General features: G+C 38.2%; 1 protein-coding gene across 1 annotated transcript in view; it reads left to right on the forward strand.

Moving 5' to 3' along the window:
* The first annotated feature begins 10728 nt into the window (after nt 1–10728).
* The window catches only part of LOC128652101 (sodium/potassium-transporting ATPase subunit alpha-2), a 140187-nt gene continuing 131734 nt past the window's right edge, over nt 10729–19181 (forward strand). Inside the window, exon 1 of the mRNA XM_053705047.1 lies at nt 10729–10972. Within this exon, the coding sequence (XP_053561022.1) occupies nt 10961–10972 (12 nt within the window). The 5' untranslated portion in view covers nt 10729–10960. The remainder of the gene's footprint in view (nt 10973–19181) is intronic.

Consider the following 19181-nt stretch of genomic DNA (forward strand, 5'->3'; position numbering starts at 1 on the left):
CTGTCTGTCAGAGAGACTGGGAGAGAAATTGGCTCACTGTCTGTCAGTCTCTCTGACAGACAGTGAGCCAAATTCTCTCCCAGTCTCTCTGACAGACAGTGAGCCAATTTTGCTCCAAATCTCTGACAGACAGTGAGCCAAATTCTTTCACAGTCTTTTTGACAGTCTCTCTTATAGAGAGTCAGGCAAATTCTCTTCCAGAGAGACTGGTAGAGAATTTGTCTCACTGTATGTCAGAGAAACTGGGTCTGGGAGAGAAATTGGCTCCCAGTCTCTCTGACAGACAATGGGCACATTTCTCTCCCAGACACAGTCTCTATGACAGTGAGCCAAACTCTCTCCCAGTCTCTCTGACAGACAGTGAGCCAAATTCTCTCCCAGTCTTTCTGACAGACAGTGAGACAAATATCTCCCAGTCTCTCTTGGAGATAATTTGTCTCACTCTCTGTCAGAGAGACTGGGAGGGAATTAGGCTCACTGTCTGTCAGAGAGACTGGGAGAGAATTTGGCTCACTGTCTGTCAGAGAAACTGGGAGAGAATTTGACTCAATGTCGGAGAGACTGGGAGAGAAATTGGCTCACTGTATGTCATAGAGACTGGGAGAGAATTTGGCTCACTGTCTGCCAGTCTCTCTGACAGACAGTGAGCCAAATTCTCTCCCAGTCTCTCTGACAGACAGTGAGCCAATTTCGCTCCAAGTCTCTGACAGACAGTGAGCCAAATTCTTTCACAGTCTTTTTGACAGTCTCTCTTATAGAGAGTCAGGCAAATTCTCTTCCAGAGAGACTGGTAGAGAATTTGTCTCACTGTCTGTCAGAGAGACTGGGTCTGGGAGAGAAATTGGCTCCCAGTCTCTCTGACAGACAATGGGCACATTTCTCTCCCAGGCACAGTCTCTATGACAGTGAGCCAAACTCTCTCCCAGTCCCTCTGACAGACAGTGAGCCAAATTCTCTCCCAGTCTTTCTGACAGACAGTGAGACAAATATCCCCCAGTCTCTCTTGGAGATAATTTGTCTCACTCTCTGTCAGAGAGACTGGGAGGGAATTAGGCTCACTGTCTGTCAGAGAGACTGGGAGAGAATTTGGCTCACTGTCTGTCAGAGAGACTGGGAGAGAAATTGGCTCACTGTCTGTCAGAGAGACTGGGAGAGAATTTGGCTCACTGTCAGTCTCTCTGACAGACAGTGAGCCAAATTCCCTCCCAGTCTCTCTGACAGACAGTGAACCAATTTCGCTCCAAGTCTCTGACAGACAGTGAGCCAAATTCTTTCACAGTCCTTTTGACAGTCTTTCTTATAGAGAGTCAGGCAAATTCTCTCACAGAGAGACTGGGAGAGAATTTGTCTCACTGTCTGTCAGATAGACTGGGTCTGGGAGAGAAATTGGCTCCCAGTCTCTCTGACAGACAGTGGGCACATTTCTCTCCCAGACACAGTCTCTCTGACAGTGAGCCAAATTCTCTCCCAGTCTTTCTGACTGACAGTGATACAAATATCTCCCAGTCTCTCTTGGAGAGAGTTTGTCTCACTCTCTGTCAGAGAAACTGGGAGGGAATTAGACTCACTTTTTGTCAGAGAGACTGGGAGAGAATTTGACTCAATGTCGGAGAGACTGGGAGAGAATTTGGCTCACTGTCTGTCAGAGAGACTGGGAGAGAAATTGGCTCACTGTCTGTCAGAGAAACTGGGAGAGAAATTGGCTCACTGTCTGTCAGAGAAACTGGGAGAGAAATTGGCTCACTGTCTGTCAGAGACTGGGAGAGAATTTGGCTCACTGTCTGTCAGAGAGACTGGGAGATAATTTGACTCACTGACAGACAGTAAGCCAAATGCTCTCCCACTCTCTCTGACAGACAGTGAGACAATTTCACTCCAAGTCTCTGACAGACAGTGAGTCAAATTCTTTCACAGTCTCTCTGACAGTGAGACAAATTCTCTGCTTGCATTACAGCCTATACCGACACAAACCATATCGCCATCTGAAAGCAGTAGTTATGGATTTTGTGTAACAAAAATGTTTTACAAAACTCATAACTAAAGTGTTACAAAGTACACTAACATCCATAAACTACATATTAACCCTTAAACCGAGGCCCTCCCGCATCACAAACACTATTTAAAACTTATTAACCCCTTATCTACCGCCCGCCCACATCCCCACCACTATAATAAACCTATTAACCCCTAAACCGCCAGCCCCCCACATTGCAACTACTAAATAAACCTATTAACACCTAAACCGCCAGCCCCTCCACATCACCACTAATAAATTAAACTATTAACCCCTAAACCTATCACCCCCTAACTTTAAATTAAAATTACAATATCCCTATCTTAAAATAAATAAAAACTTACCTGTGAAATAAAAAAAAAACTAAGTTTAAACTAACAATTAACCTAACATAACTATTATACTAAACTATTATACTAAATTTAAAATAAGTACCAATTAAAAAAAGTAAATTACACATTTAAAAAAACCTAACTACTAAAAAATTAAAAAAATTAAAAAAGACTAAATTACGAAAAATAACAAACGAAATTATCAAAAATAAAAACAATTACACCTAATCTAATAGCCCTATAAAAATAAATAAGCCCCCCAAAATAAAAGCACCCCCTAGCCTACAATAAACTACCAATAGTCCTTAAAAAGGCATTTTGTAGGGCATTGCCCTAAAGAAATCAGCTCTTTTACCTGAAAAAAAAAAAATACAAAGACCCCCCTACCACCCAACCAACCCCCCAAAATAAAAAACCTAACAAAACAACAAAAACCTAAGCTACCCCTTGCCCCGAAAAGGGCATTTGTATGGGCTCTTTTACATTGCCCTGAAAAAGGCATTCAGCTCTTTTACATAAGCCCAAAACCCTAATTAAAAAAAAAAAATCAAACACCCAAAAATATGTAAAAAAAAACCCCTAACACTAAACCCCGATGATCTACTCACAGTTTCTGAAGTCCAGACAACCATCATCATCCAGGCGGTGAGAAGTCTTCATCCAGTTGGCAAGAAGTCTTCAGCAAGGTGGCGTCTTCTATCTTCATCCTGGTGGCGCGGAGCGGATCCATCCTTGAAGAATATCCGGCACACAGCATCTTCTTCATACAGTCACCGCCGTACACTGGATCTTCAATGCAAGGGAGCCTTTTCAGAATGGTGCCCCTTGCATTCCTATTGGCTGATTTGATTCTTGAAATTCAAATCAGTCAATAGGATGAGAGTTACTAAAAAACTTATTGGCTGTTCAAAACAGCCAATAGGATGAGAGCTAATTAAATTCTATTGGCTATTCAAATCAGTAGCTCTCATCCTATTGGCTGATTTGAATTTCAAGAATCAAATCAGCGAATAGGAATGCAAGGGTTAATTTATAGTTTAAACTTAGGATTTTTTAATTTCACAGGTAAGTTTTTATTTATTTTAAGATAGGGATATTGTAATTTTAATATAAAGTTAGGGGGTTGTTAGGTTTAGGGGTTAATAGTTTAATTTAGTTTTTTGCAATGTTGGCAGATGGCGGTTTAGGGGTTATTAGGTTTATTACAGAGGGGGCCTTGTCAGGGAGCAGTGGAATAGGGGTTAATAACTTTTATTAGTGGCGGCGATGTCAAGAGTGGTAGATTAAGGGGACAAGGCTCACCTCAGGGTGGGCAAATGCCCCTCCTTTGCCCCTCTGTAGCGACGCCACTGCAATCCGGTCTGGCGATATATTCCAAAAAAGTGGGCTGAATCTCTCTGCTCCAATGAGTAGCAATTGGTCTCCCATTTTAACCCCTTAATGACAACTGACGTACCAGGTACGTCATGCATTAACAAGCAGTTAATGACAATGGACGTACCTGGTACGTCAGTTGTCTAACAGAGTGCTGGAAGTGATCACAAATGCTTCCAGCAGCTCTGAGGGTATTGCAGTGATGCCTCGATATGGAGGCATCCTGCAATACCACTTTACAAGCCTCCGATGCAGAGAGAGACACTCTGTGGCCCTCTCTGCACCGGTAGCGATAGTGCCGGGTGTGGTAGCGATAGTGCCGGGTGTGAGGGTGCGCGCACGTGCACGTGCACCATTAGCCACACTGACACCAATGAATGAGGGCAGAGAGGGGAAAAAAAAGGGATTTTTTTTAAAAAAAATATAAAAGGATCTGGGAGGGGGTGGGGGTGGGGGTATTGTGGGGGGCTGCTACACTACAGAAATAGTTTTTTAAGTAAAAAATACAATAAAAATACTTTTTGGGGGGTTTTTGGGGCCAAACTGGGTACTGGCACACAGCTGCCAGTACCCAAGATGGCGGTAATTAGGTAGGGGAGAGGGTTAGAGAGCTGGAGGGGGGATCAGGGAGGTTGGGGCTAAGGCAGGGGTCCATCACAGCTAAAATACTTTATTATTTTTATTTAAAAAAAAAAAAAAAAAAACTATTTTATTTAGTACTGGCAGACTTTCTGCCAGTACTTAAGATGGCGGGAACAATTGTGGGGTGGGGGAGGGAAGAGAGCTGTTTGGGAGGGATCAGGGGGTGGGATGTGTCAGGTGGGAGGCTGATCTCTAAAATTAACCCTGCAAGCTCCCTACAAGCTACCTAATTTAACCCCTTCACTGCTGGGCATAATTAAAGTGTGGTGCGCAGCAGCATTTAGCGGCCTTCTAATTACCAAAAAGCAACGCCAAAGCCATATAAGTCTGCTATTTCTGAAAAAAGGGGATCCCAGAGAAGCATTTACAACCATTTGTGCCATAATTGCAGAAGCTATTTGTAAATAATTTCAGTGGGAAACCTAAAGTTTGTGACAAATTTTGTGAAAAAGTTAACTTTTTTTTTTTTTAGCGCATTTGGCGGTGAAATGGTGGCATGAAATATACCAAAATGGGCCTAGATCAATACTTTGGGTTGTCTTCTAAAAAAAAATATATACATGTCAAGGGATATTCAGGTATTACTGACAGATATCAGTGTTCCAATGTAACTAGCGCTAATTTTGAAAAAAAGTTGTTTGGAAATAGCGAAGTGCTACTTGTATTTATTGCCCCATAAATTGCAAAAAAAGCAAAGAACGTGTAAACATTGGGTATTTCTAAACTCAGGACAAAATTTAGAAACTATTTAGCAAGGGTGTTTTTTGGTGATTGTAGATGTGTAACATATTTTGGGGGTCAAAGTTAGAAAAAGTATGGTTTTTTCCATTTTTTCCTCATATTTTATTATTTTTTTTTTTAGTAAATTATAAGACATGATGAAAATAATGGTATCTTTAGAAAGTCCATTTAATGGCGAGAAAAACGGTATATAATATGTGTGGGTACAGTAAATGAGTAAGAGGAAAATTACAGCTAAACACAAACACCGCAGAAATGCAAAAATAGCCATTGTCATTAAGGGTAAGAAAATGGAAAAATGGTCCGGTCATTAAGGGGTTAAATAATAAGGATTGCAGCTTCAGCAAATTCAGCATGGAGGTGGGGGGGGGAGCTGCTAATGAAGACAAAACCCCCCTTACTATTAAACATATGATCTGTGGGGATGTTGGTATATTATACATCAATATAGAAAGTTGTATTTTTATGTATTTTATTGTATAATGCTATAAAATGTATATTGTCTTTAAAAATAGTGTATTTTGCTTTTGGCTTTTGTGTTTGTGACATCAATATTTTATAGAAGACAGTAGCCAAGACATTCTAGTTTTATTTATTTATTTATTGCTGAAATAAGTTCTCACTTTTATGAACGTGTTATAATATTGTGACCGCACTGTATCAAACGTGTTGTTATAGAAGTTCTCACTGTTATAATTTTGTGACTGCATTGTTCTATATTAATAACATGTTTGATACAGTGCGGTCATAATGTTATTAGTATAACACATTGACCCACATGATTTGCTTATTCTCTCCTCTCTCTATACGTGTTGCAGTCATATACCGACCCCCTGGCTCCTCAACTCAATTTCTAGATCACTTGGCTGCCTGGCTACCTTATTTCCTTTCCTCAGACACCCCTGCCCTCATTCTTGGTGACTTCAACATCCCTCTTTACAATCCCACTACCGCATCTGCAAAACAACTTTTGCAACTCACTTCCTCTTTCAGTTTGTCACAATGGACTGATTCTCCCACTCACACAGACGGTCACTCCCTTGACCTGACCTTTACACTCTCTCAAACTTCACAAACTCCCCCTCTCCTCTTTCTGACCAACATCTCCTTACTTGCAACATATCATCCCTCCCTACAAATCTCCCTCCTTCTACTCCTCACACCAAATTTCACAAAAGCATTATATCATTAGATCAGCAACAGCTTGCTAATTCCCTTGAACCTCTCCTCTCATCTTTCTCCTCCTTTTCCTGCCCTGACCAATCTCTCTGCCACTGTAATTCCACCCTTACATCCGTCCTTGACAATCTGGCCCCTCTTACCATACCTCGGAAATCACACAATCATCCTCAGCCCTGGCATATTCCTCTGACACGGTACCTACGCAGATGTTCCTGTACTGCTGAGCAGCACTGGAAAAAATCTCGGAGTTCAGCTGATTTTCTTCATTACAAATTCATCTTGAACTCCTACTATTCTGCCTTTAATCTCCATAAGCAACACTACTTCTCTACTCTCATCTCTAATCTTTCTTCTAACCCAAAATGTCTGTTCTCCACTTTCAATACTCTTCTCCGCCCTCCCCCACCTCCTAATACAACTTCTCTGTCAGCTCAAGACTTCATTAACAAAATTGACTCCATCAGAAACTAAATCAGCTCTCAACATAATTCCATTCTCTCACCCCCTCAAATGCTCTCAATCAACCACAATCCACATAACCTTAAACTTAGCTCATTCTCCCCGTTACTGAGGAAGAAGTTTCGACACTTATACTGCGCTCTCACCTCACTACCTGTCCCCTTGACCCTATCCCTTCACAGCTACTCCCCTCCCCCTCTGCTACCCTTACCACTATACTCACACACAATTTCAACCTCTCCCTCAGCACGGTATATTTCCCTCATCTCTGAAACATGCACTGTTCACACCTATCCTCAAAAAACCTTCCCTTGATCCTACCTCCCCATCCAACTACCGCCCTATTTCCCTCCTCCCTCTTGCCTCAAAGCTTCTTGAAAAACTAGTATATGCACACCTATCCCACTTCCTTACATTAAACTCCCTCCTTGACCCACTGCAATATGGATTTCTTCCACATCACTCCACAGCGACAGCAATTGTTAAGGTTACCAACGACCTACTTACAGCAAAATCAAAAGGCCACTTCTCTCTGCTTATCCTCCTTGATCTGTCCACAGCCTTTGACACTGTTGACCACCCTCTTTTGCTCCAAACCCTCTAATCCTTCGGCATCTGTGACACAGCCCTCACGTGTCTCTCTTCCTACCTGTATAAACCATACCTTTAGTGTAGCCTTCTTTGGGGCCTCCTCTGCACCGTCACCACTTTCTGTTGGAGTACCACAAGGCTCTGTCCTCTGTCCCCTTCTCTTCTCAATCTACACGTCATCATTAGGTTCCCTAATAAAATCCCACGGTTTCCAATATCATTTGTATGCCGACGACACCCAAATCTACTTCTCTGCACCAGACCTATCTCCTTCCTTGCTAACCCGTGTCACTAACTGTCTTTCTCACATCTCTTCCTGGATATCCTCTTACTACCTCAAGCTAAATCTCTCCAAAACTGAGCTCCTTATTTTCCCCCTTATTCCAAAATCTCCACCCCCAATCTCTCTATAACTGTCGACAACTCCATCATTAAACCCTACCCCGCATGCCCGATGTCTCGGGGTCACATTTGACTCAGATCTTTCTTTCACTCCTCACATTCAGTCATTGGCTAAAGCCTGCCGCTTCCACCTCAAAAACATCTCTAAAATTAGACACTTCCTTACACAAGACACAACTAAGATTTTAATTCACTCTCTCATCCTTTCCTGCCTCGATTACTGCAACTCTGTCCTCTCTGGTCTCCCCACCTGCCGTCTGGCTCCTTTGATGAATGCCTCTGCCAGGCTCATCTTCCTTACACGTCGCTCTTCATCTGCTGCACCTCTCTGCCAATCCCTTCACTGCCTTCCTCTTGCCTCTAGGATCAAACACAAAATTCTCACTCTGATATACAAAGCCCTCAATTGCGCTGCTCCCCCCTATAATTCACACCTTGTCTCCAGATGCTCTCCCTCCCGTCCCCTTCGCTCTGCTCTTCTTCTCTCTTGTTACCTCATCACACTCCCGTTTACAGGACTTCTCCAGACTGGCTCCCATCTTGTGGAACTCTCTGCCTCGCTCCACAAGACTCTCACCTAGTTTTGAAAGCTTCAAGCGCTCCCTAAAGACTCTACTGTTCAGGGATGCATTCAACCTACGCTAACCTTTCTTTATACCAGTTCCTCTCCTCAATTGCTATCCCCTGAACCCCCTTAGCATGTAAGCCTAAGAGTCCAGCTGTTTGTAGATCTTAAGATCTGACTACAACAGTGCAAATCTTGGCAGGGCCCTCTACCCATTTGATCCCTATAATTGTTTTGTTGTACTCAGCCTTTGTTTATAGCACTGCAGAATCTGTTGGCGGTCTACAAATAACTGATAATAATAATAATAATAGATTATTTATAATGTTTTACAATAATCTCTTTCCAGTCAAATACCTTGAAACATGCAATATAATTTTTAATATATTTTGAATAGAAATACTTTAAATTCCTATTGTCTTTACATAGAAAAAATTTCATTTTCAAATAGACTTTTCTAGCTATAGATATCTGTATATACAATGTATATGTATCTATAGCTGTATATATTCATATAGATATATAGGTATAGAAGAACATTGAAATGTAAAGTATTTGGTGTCAATTTATGAAGCAGCAGATGCTGCTTCCGGACCACTCCGCTTCAGTTCCATCTGAAGCGGAAGTTAAGAAGCAGTGGTCCTAAGACCGCTGCTCCTTAACTCGTCCGCCATCTCTGAGGTGGCGGACAGCAATCAGCCTGATTGAATACGATCGGGTTGATTGACACCCCCTGCTAGCAGCAGTATTGAACCAGCAGTTCACAAGAACTGCTGGTGCAATGATAAATGCCAACAGCGTATGCTGTCTGCATTTATCGATGTGCGGCGGACATGATACGCTACATCGTATCATGTCCATCCGCACAATGATAAATTGACCCCTTAGATTTTAGCGTGTGAACAAAGTTTTTTGTCCACGTTCTAAACTAAGATTCTACCACAATACATACATAAAACATAGAAATGTTCTGTCTTTACCCTCAAGATAAAATGATTTTCTGAGCATGTGTTGAACTGCATTAACATTATTTACCCAGCTGCACATAAGCACTGTGGAGGTCTATCCAAGCCAGCTACATCTGTGTGAGGCCCAGAAGGCAGGTGAGGGGTGGGGAGAAGTACAAGGAGAGAACAGAAAAGAGAGAAAATAGATATTGGTTAGAATCACAGAAGCAGAAAGCTTCCTCACTAGGGAGGATATTACTGAGATGCTGTGGCTGAGGCACATCTATAACAATTTAAAGAGACTATAGTTATATTTTTGATGTGATTTGTGTGATTAAGACCACTGAGGTAAAACATTTGGTTAATATGAAGGATATGTGTGGTAACTGTTGGGAGGTAATATTATGTAATGATTATAGTTAAAGTTACGTGAAACCCAAAAATGCTCTTTAATGATTCAGATAGATAATACAATTTTAAACAATGTTCTAATTTGCTTCATTCTCCTTTTATTATTGTTTTAAAAGCATATCTAGATAGGCTCAGGGGCTTGGAGCTAGCTGCTGATTGGTGGCTGAACTTGCATGCCCATTTTCATTGGCTTACAAATGGGTTGCGCTAGCACTCAGGAGTGCATTGCTGCTTCTTCACTAAAAGAAACCAAGAGAATTAAGCAAAATTGATAACAGAAGCAAATTGGAAAGTTGTTTAAAAATGTATAGTCTATCTGAATCATATAAAAAAATAATTTGGGTTTCATGTCCCCTTTTGTCCCTTTAATTTAAGGTGACTTGTATGGTGTGTGAGTATAGTCAGTTGACTATGAGTGTGCTCTGTGATATTTGTGGATATGAAAGGCTGGATTAGAACTATATATTAAGAGATGATGAGAGCAACAAGGAGAAAAACAGGTCAAGTAAAAATTATTAGTAGATAAAGCAAGTGGCAGATTGTGTGTGTGTGTGAGAGAGAGCACAAAAGATTACTGGATGGGGATACTGAAAAGGAGAAAGATAAAAGGAGACACAAGATTGATGAAATAGGAAGCAGTAAAATTAGTTGTGAATGAGAACATAGTCTGTATTTTGGGAGCAGGTGGGTAGCAGAGAGAGATAATAAGATCAAGTGATAGAAAAAAGAAGAGTGGATAGAATAAAATTATGGTTGTGAGAAGAGATGGGAGATGGAAGGAAACTGAGGCGAGAGATGGAAGGGGCAAGTGATAGATCTGAGGTAGAAAAAGGATAAATTTAGAAATATAAGCAGGAGAGGGGAGGGTGCAGCACAGAGCAAAGAGAGAGAAGAAGAAAAAGGAAATTCATAGTGACAGACATTAAAAGCAAGAGAGAGAGAGAGAGAGAGAGAGTGAGAGAGACAAAAACTAAAGGGACAATGAGGGAGGAAAGGAGCAGAGTGTTCCATTTGGATATCAACCCCAGCCTTTGATATTCTTCTGTAGCAGCCAAAGTTTTTCAGTTGGCACTAGAGGATTCCAGGGGGGCAGAAGGAGGGTCCCAGATCCCCCCAGGGAAGGAGGAGTCTGTCCCCAAACAAGCTCTAGTTTCAACAAGTGATTTCTCTCCACACAAGGACAAACACACTGAGGCAGCTATTTAAAGAAAGAATTACTTGATTTACGTTTATTTTTGGAAGTTTGATTTTTTTGTAGGGCACTGATTTCCCTTCAGGGAATTCCACAGGAAACAAAAAAATGGGGAAAGGGGTGAGTATAAAAACAATACAATTATATATCATATTAATTTAATAACATATAAAATTGATATAATAATTGATATACAAGCATTATTGTGGCATGTGGTTATTAAATACTTATTTAATTTTATATGTAGTTTTGGACCATATTATAAGTGAGTGATAAATGGTTAGCATTTAGCTCACAGTAAAAGGAAAATATATTTGTACTTTGCTTGCTGTTCTACGTACTTACAGAAATATAAATACTTTGCTAACAGTTTATATTTGTGTCTGTTGTTAAATGCAGAAAGTAGCATGTTGCAAACGCTGTTTTCTTACATTCTGATGCTTTGGATTAGATGTGCTGAGTACCCTGCATTCTATAGAAGCTACTCTGGGCGGCTGTCAGACATTGCAGTGTAAGCAATGCCCCATCTAGATATACAGATCATCGTGATAATATAAAAATCTATAACTGGAAATGATACGTTTATTTAACAAAATGATGACATTTCTTTATTGACAAGGACAAAAGTTCTAATCAGTTGTTGGGAACAGGGCAAGAGTACAAACTGCAATTTGTGTATCATACTTTATCAAGGGGAGGTGAAACTGTATATATAACCCATCAAAAAACTGTGTCTGCAAATTCTAAGAGTGCTAGCATTGTTGTGTGTGTGTATATATATATATTTATATATATATATATATATGTGTGTGTATAAATTTATATATATGTGTGTGTATAAATTTATATATATATGTGTGTATAAATTTATATATATGTGTGTGTATAAATTTATATATATATGTGCGTATGAATGTATGTGTGTGTATATTTATATATATATATATATATATATATATATATATATATATATATAGTTTGTGAATATAATACGGAAGACATATGTAATACTAATTTAGGGCCAGATTACGAGTGGTACGCTAACAGTTGTTGCGCAATCAATACCAGGTTTATCGCAGCTGTTTGTGCACATCCGAAGTTGCTTTGCGAATTACAAGTTAAAAGTAAACGTGTTTGCTTGAGCGGAATTAAAATTAACGTGCGCTGGGTTAGCGTGACCTCGAGCTCTGGTTAACTGTTAAGCTTGAATAAAAAGTTGCACAAAAATCTTTAAAATACACTAAACAGTACAGTTACACTCATAACAATTCTATCTAACAAAAAATATATTATAAGGGCTCAAAGATATGAGATCTCAGCTGTTAGAAAAAAAGGACTGCAAAGGGCTCTAGCATAGAGATACAAACGTATACATGTCTAAATATGTATATATAGATGTACAGCTGTATTTATGTATTTATATGTGTATATATGTATTTACAGACACATACACACACACACACACATATATATATATATACATTGAAACCCTTTGCAGTTAAGTAGCTAAAACATGTAAAATCATATTTAAACAATATTTATATTTAATAAAGTGTTTAATTATGTATGTACTGTAAATATTTTACAATCCAATGTTCTATTCCTATATATATTAGATATGTGCATGATCGAAAAATTTGTTTTGGTTTTGTTCAGATCGATTCAGAGTTTTTAGAATTTCGTTTCGAATCGATTCGAATTCGGAAAACTTCGAATGAATTCGTTTCGGATTCATTTCGGATTCATTCGATTCGGTTTGGTTCGGTTCAGAAATTCGGAATTTCGGTATGTGTGCGGTGTATTAGACTAGTATTATGTACTGTATATTAGGTGTAACCCATAGCAGAGTGATATAACCTAATATACTGTAATCCATGGCCATCCGAATTTACTGAATAAATCCGAACTAATTTGAATTTATTCGGTAAATTTGGCAGTATTTTAATTCGGAAATTCGGTTCGATCCGGATCTCCGAATTTTCCGAATTTTCCGAATTTCCGAATCGATCCGAAACGAATTGCACATATCTAATATATATATCTGTATATATCTATGCCTATATAGTCACACACACACATATATATATATAGTTATAAATATAAACTTTAACAAAAATCCATCAGATATATGTAGAAATATTTATTAATAAATAAATATAAGATATTTTTTTATGTGAAGAACATTGGAATTTGAAATATTAATATGTTTATGTCCAGTTAACGCACCTGAGAAAATGCGATCAGGTTTGAGCGACATGTTAGGTGTTAGTCTTTTTCCCACTCCATTGAAGTTTTTATGGGAGAATACGTTAACATGATTCTGTTATTGTAACTTTAGCTTTTTTGTGTGCATCGAGTTAGCGTGTAAGTGAAAACTTTTTATGTTTAACTTGTAATACGCGTGGTATTCGTTGTGCAAAAAGCTGAAATTGAGCGCAGTTAGCGCATGAGCGGGAGCGATAAATAACATTCCACACGTAATCTAGTCTTTAGAACTTTTTTTGCAGTTATAGATAATGAGATTACAAAGAATTGATGTATTTGTGTCTCTCTATATGTATGGAAAGATATTATCATGATATCTGCATTACTATTTGAAAAGCCAGAAGAGCAAACAGATTCCTGTTATTTATTATGACAGACTGACTAGCAAGCTTGCTAAAAATAAGTGGGTAACTTTTTAAATGGAACTAATATTTATAAATCAGGGCTGGTCAAATTAAGGCTCTCGGACCATATCTGGTTCTCAGAGGATTTTGTTAATGTCAGCAGCACTAAGTGGAAATCAGACGTCATTTGATATCATAATTAATCATGTATACTTGTACTATAGTTTTTTAATACTGATTTTGAGTAGCATAGTGAAATTCATTAACACCAGCTAATTTCCTATGTATTTTTGACTAAAATTATTATTTTAATCTAAAAAATTTTTAAGGTGTAATTTTTAGCATTAAGATAAGTATAATGTAATGTGCCCAAAATCAATCTTACCATTAGTGACCTGCCTCCATATAAAAATGTTTGAATGCCCAATATAAACTATCCAAAGTGCTCTAGTTTTTTCTTTGCATAAATGTTTTGTAGCCCATCTGGGAGTTTTTTGTAACAATGTATAGTTTTGCTTAATTTTTAATAACATTGTGCTGATTTTCAGACTCCTAACCAAGCTCCAAATATCAGATGTAGACTCAAAGCTACAGATTTGTGTAATGGGTCTTTTCATATGCAGGGAAGGGGGAAGGGTCTACTTCTCCTGTTTTCTCAGGTCCCGTTCAATGGGTGTCCCAGCCCATCAACACTGTTAAACTATGAGCTTCTAAGTAAGTTTTTAAAAGGTTTTTATACTGGATTTTTGGATCAGTATCTGTGCATATTATTCTTTATAGTAGTGTCTATTACATGCAGTTATATGAAAATTGGTATATACTCGTCCGTTAATTTCAACTAATAGCAGTGACATACATTAGGGTCTTCTCTTGGGGACTGTTAGCTAAGATTTTATATACTGGCTCCACCTGCTGGCCTGACTGTTTTAAAATTTTGCTACAGAGCATATTTTGGCCTAGATTACAAGTGGAGCACAAAAATATTAGCTCTTGTGCTCAAGCTAAATCAATAGTGCTTATATTTTATGTCCAAAGTTAGTTTTATGGCTTGATCGATACTATAGTTTGCGCTAACATTCAGGTCTTCAAAAGTATTACATTTTACAGTAATATTTTGGATGGTACATAAGTACAGCATTTATCTCATCGCTTAAAGCAGTGATTTTTAACCTTTTTTTTGCTGTGGCACACTTTTTTACATTAAAAAATCCTGTGGCACACCACCATCCCAAAAAATTTTAAAAAAATCACACATTGTAGCCTAATACAGAATATATATATACACATACACACAAACACACACATACTGTATGTATTGTGCTGTTATGCCATGCCTCCTACAAACTACCCCTGCACTGGGAGTAAAAAACAGGCAAAGTTTAAAAAATATGTCACACTGTTGTCAGTCTGCCGTGGCACACCTGAGGATCTCTCACGGCACACTAGTGTGCCACGGCACACTGGTTGAAAAACACTGGCTTAAAGGACCAGTAAATACAGTAGATTTGCATAATCAACACATGCATGATAAAAAGACAAAGCAATAGCACTTAAAGGGACAGTCAACACCAGAATTTTTGTTGTTTAAAAAGAAAGATAATTCCTTTATTACCCATTCCCCAGTTTTGCATAACCAACACAGTTATATTAATATTATTTTTACTTCTGTGATTATATTGTATCTGAGCTTCTGCTGACTGACCCCTTCTTTTGACAGACTTGCATTTTAGCCAATCAGTGCTCACTCCTAGGTCACTTCACATGCATGAGCTCAATTTTATCTATATGAAACACATGGACTAATGTCCTCTAGTAGTCAAAATGCATTCAGATTAGAGGCAGTCTTCAAGGTCTAAGAAATTAGCATATGAACCTCCTAGGTTTAGCTTTCAACTAAGAATACCAAGAGAACAAAGCAACATTGGTAATAAAAGTAAATTGGCAAGTTGTTTAAAATTACATGCGCTATTTAAATCATTAAATGTTTTTTTGGACTTTACTGTCCCTTTAATTTGAACTTTAAAGCAATAATAGATTTTTTTCTGACAAATTTCAAAATTATGTCTATTTCCACTCCCATTGCATCATGTGACAGCCATCAGCCAATTACAAATGCATTTATGTATATTCTCTGAATTCTTGCACATGCTCAGTAGGAGCTGGTGACCCAAAAAGTGTAAATATAAAAAAACTGTGCACATTTTGTTAATGGAAGCAAATTGGAAAGTTGTTTAAAATTGTGTGCTCTATCTGAATCATAAAGTTTAATTTTTATTTGAAAGCCCCTTTAACACACATAGTACTAAAAGTGCTCCTTGTGCTATCTATTACAATTATGGGGCACGTTATTTTTTTTTGGCTACGTTAAGATGCTTTGGTTAAAATATTTAATCAGATTGCGCATTATTCTTTGCTCAAGGTTGCACAAAAAGTAACGCTCCACTTGTAATTTAGCCCTTAGTGTATAACTTACACCTGTTTGATAGTAATATACAGGGTCATGAAACTGATTTTTTTCTTTCATGATTTAGATATATAGTAGTCAATTTTGAAATTGACTACTATTATCAAATTTGCGCCGTTCTCATGTTATTCTTTGTTGAAGAGATATCTATATAGGTAGTGTGTACATGTCTGGAGGAATACATGACAGCAAATAGTGCTGCCATCTAGTGTTCTTGCTAATGCATAACATTGTTGCAAAACTGCTGCCATACATGTGCACACTCCTAAGCTTATATCCCTGCTTTTCAACAAAGGAGCACAAGAAAACAAAGCAAATTTGGTAACAGAAGTAAATTGGAAAGTTGTTTAAAATTGTATGTTCTATCTTAATCATGAAAGAAAATTCTGGGGGTTTAGTCCCTTAAATATACTTTTAGGATACTGTAAGAACTGATTGATTACACAACAAAAAACATACTTATGGAATATAAACAAAAAATCAGTGGTATACTTACTTAAGAGAACAATTTATGCATAAATTATTTTGCAGCACTGTAACCCTAAATATGTTATTTAGCAAGCTAGCAATATATACCTAGGGCTAGATTACAAGTGGAGCGTTTTCAGGCGCATGATAATTAACCAGCCATTACAAGTGGCTGGTTATTGCTACCGTGAGCTTGCAGTAGCAATTAGCGCTCAGAAAATTAACCAGATCCGATCTCAAAATAGAGGGCATTATAGTTTTTTATTAAAAAAAAAATATTTCATTAACAACCTAACTTCTACAGATTTTATTGTATATTAGAATGTTTTAATTTTGACGGACATAAAAGCCAAAATGAAGCTTTTAACAACTTTCAAAATTTACTTCTGTTATCAAAATTCATTCTAGGTATCCTTTGAAGACCATATCTATATATGCTCAGGAGAATGCATGTCATTATACAATGTAATCATTGTGCCAAACTGATGCTAGCTAGTGTTTAACAGTGTATAGCATTGTTGAAACAATTGCTGCAAGTACAGCTGCCATATAATGCTTGACACATGTATGCTTCTGAGCATATCTAGGTTAGGGATGGGCGAATGTTTTGCAACTTTCGAAAAATGAAACAAATTTTAACACATTTGTTCGTTTGAATCGAATTTCGAATGTTTACATAACATTCTATCATTCGATTTTCGAATGTTCGTTTTCGAATTTTACGATTACATTCGAAAATATTTGTTTAGAAAAATTAGAATTTATATTTGTAATAGTATTTCTAATGATTTCTTTAAATGTAATATTCGAATTATGCAATATTCTATATAGAAACATTTGAAATTATATATTATGTATCAATTTACTAGATTCCCTCCCTCGTTCTTATCAACATTCGGATTTATAATTCAAATTTCGGTAATAACATTCGTTCTAACATTCGAATTCGGAAATTTACACATTCGCCCATCCCTAATCTAGGTATGCTCTTGAACAAAAAATACCAAGAGAATTTTTTTTAAATTATTTAATTTTCAACTTTTTTATATTGTAGGCTGTTCAGTATACTATTTACTTTTTACTGACCTTCTAGTTAAAGGGACACACTAGATTAATCTATTCAAAATGATTCAGATAGGGCATGCAATTTTAAACAACTTTCCAAATTACTTTTATCACCAAATTTGCTTTGTTATCTTGGTATTCTTTATTGAAAGCTAAACATAGGTAGGCTCATATGCTAATTTCTAAGCCCTTGAAGGGTGCCTCTCATGTCAGTGCATTTTGACAGTGTTTCATGTGTGCCAAATAGATAATATTGTGCTCACTCCCGTGGAGTTATTTATGAGTTAGTACTGATTGAATGCAAGCCTGACAAAAAATCTGAAATAAGGGGATAGTCTGTAGAGGCTTAAATACAAGGAAATCACAGAGTTAAAAAGTATATTAATGGGACAAATTTTACTTACATGATTCAGGTTGAGAATACAATTTCAAAAAATTCCAATTTTCTACTATTATCAAATTTGCTTTGCTTTCTTGTTATCCTTTGTTGAAGAGATATCAAGATAGGTAACGTGCACATGTCTGGAATTCTGCATGCCAGATAATAGTGCTGCCATCTAGTGCTCTTGCTAATGTATAACATTGTTGCAAACCTGCGGCCATACAGTACTGCAGACACGTGCACACTCTTGAACTTACCTTTCCGCTTTTCAACAAAAGATAACAAGAAAATGAAGAAAATGTGATAAAAGAAGTAAATTGGAAAGTTGTTTAAAATTCTAGGGCCTAGATTTGGAGTTCGGCGGTAGCCGTCAAAACCAGCGTTAGAGGCTCCTAACGCTGGTTTTGGCCGCCCGCTGGTATTTGGAGTCAGTGATTAAAGGGTCTAACGCTCACTTTTCAGCCGCGACTTTTCCATACCGCAGATCCCCCTACGCCATTTGCGTATCCTATCTTTTCAATGGGATCTTTCTAACCGCCGGTATTTAGAGTCGTTTCTGAAGTGAGCGTTAGAGCTCTAACGACAAAATTCCAGCCGCCTGAAAATAGCAGGAGTTAAGAGCTTTCTGGCTAACGCCGGTTCATAAAGCTCTTAACTACTGTACCCTAAAGTACACTAACACCCATAAACTACCTATGTACCCCTAAACCGAGCTCCCCCCACATCGCCGCAACTCGATTAAAATTTTTAACCCCTAATCTGCCGACCGCCACCTACGTTATACTTATGTACCCCTAATCTGCTGCCCCCTAACCCCGCCGACCCCTGTATTACATTTATTAACCCCTAACCTGCCCCCCACAACGTCGCCGCCAGCTACTTAAAATAATTAACCCCTAATCTTCCGACCGCAAAGCGCCGCCACCTACGTTATCCCTATGTACCCCTAATCTGCTACCCCTAACACCGCCGACCCCTATATTATCTTTATTAACCCCTAATCTGCCCCCCTCAACGTCGCCGACACCTGCCTACACTTATTAACTCCTAATCTGCCGAGCGGACCTGAGCGCTACTATAATAAAGTTATTAACCCCTAATCCGCCTCACTAACCCTATCATAAATAGTATTAACCCCTAATCTGCCCTCCCTAACATCGCCGACACCTACCTTCAATTATTAACCCCTAATCTGCCGAGCGGACCTCACCGCTACTATAATAAATGTATTAACCCCTAAAGCTAAGTCTAACCCTAATACTAACACCCCCCTAACTTAAATATAATTTACATCTAATGAAATTAATTAACTCTTATTAAATAAATGATTCCTATTTAAAG

This window comes from Bombina bombina, chromosome 1 (assembly GCF_027579735.1).
Source record: "Bombina bombina isolate aBomBom1 chromosome 1, aBomBom1.pri, whole genome shotgun sequence".
Classification (NCBI taxonomy): domain Eukaryota; kingdom Metazoa; phylum Chordata; class Amphibia; order Anura; family Bombinatoridae; genus Bombina; species Bombina bombina.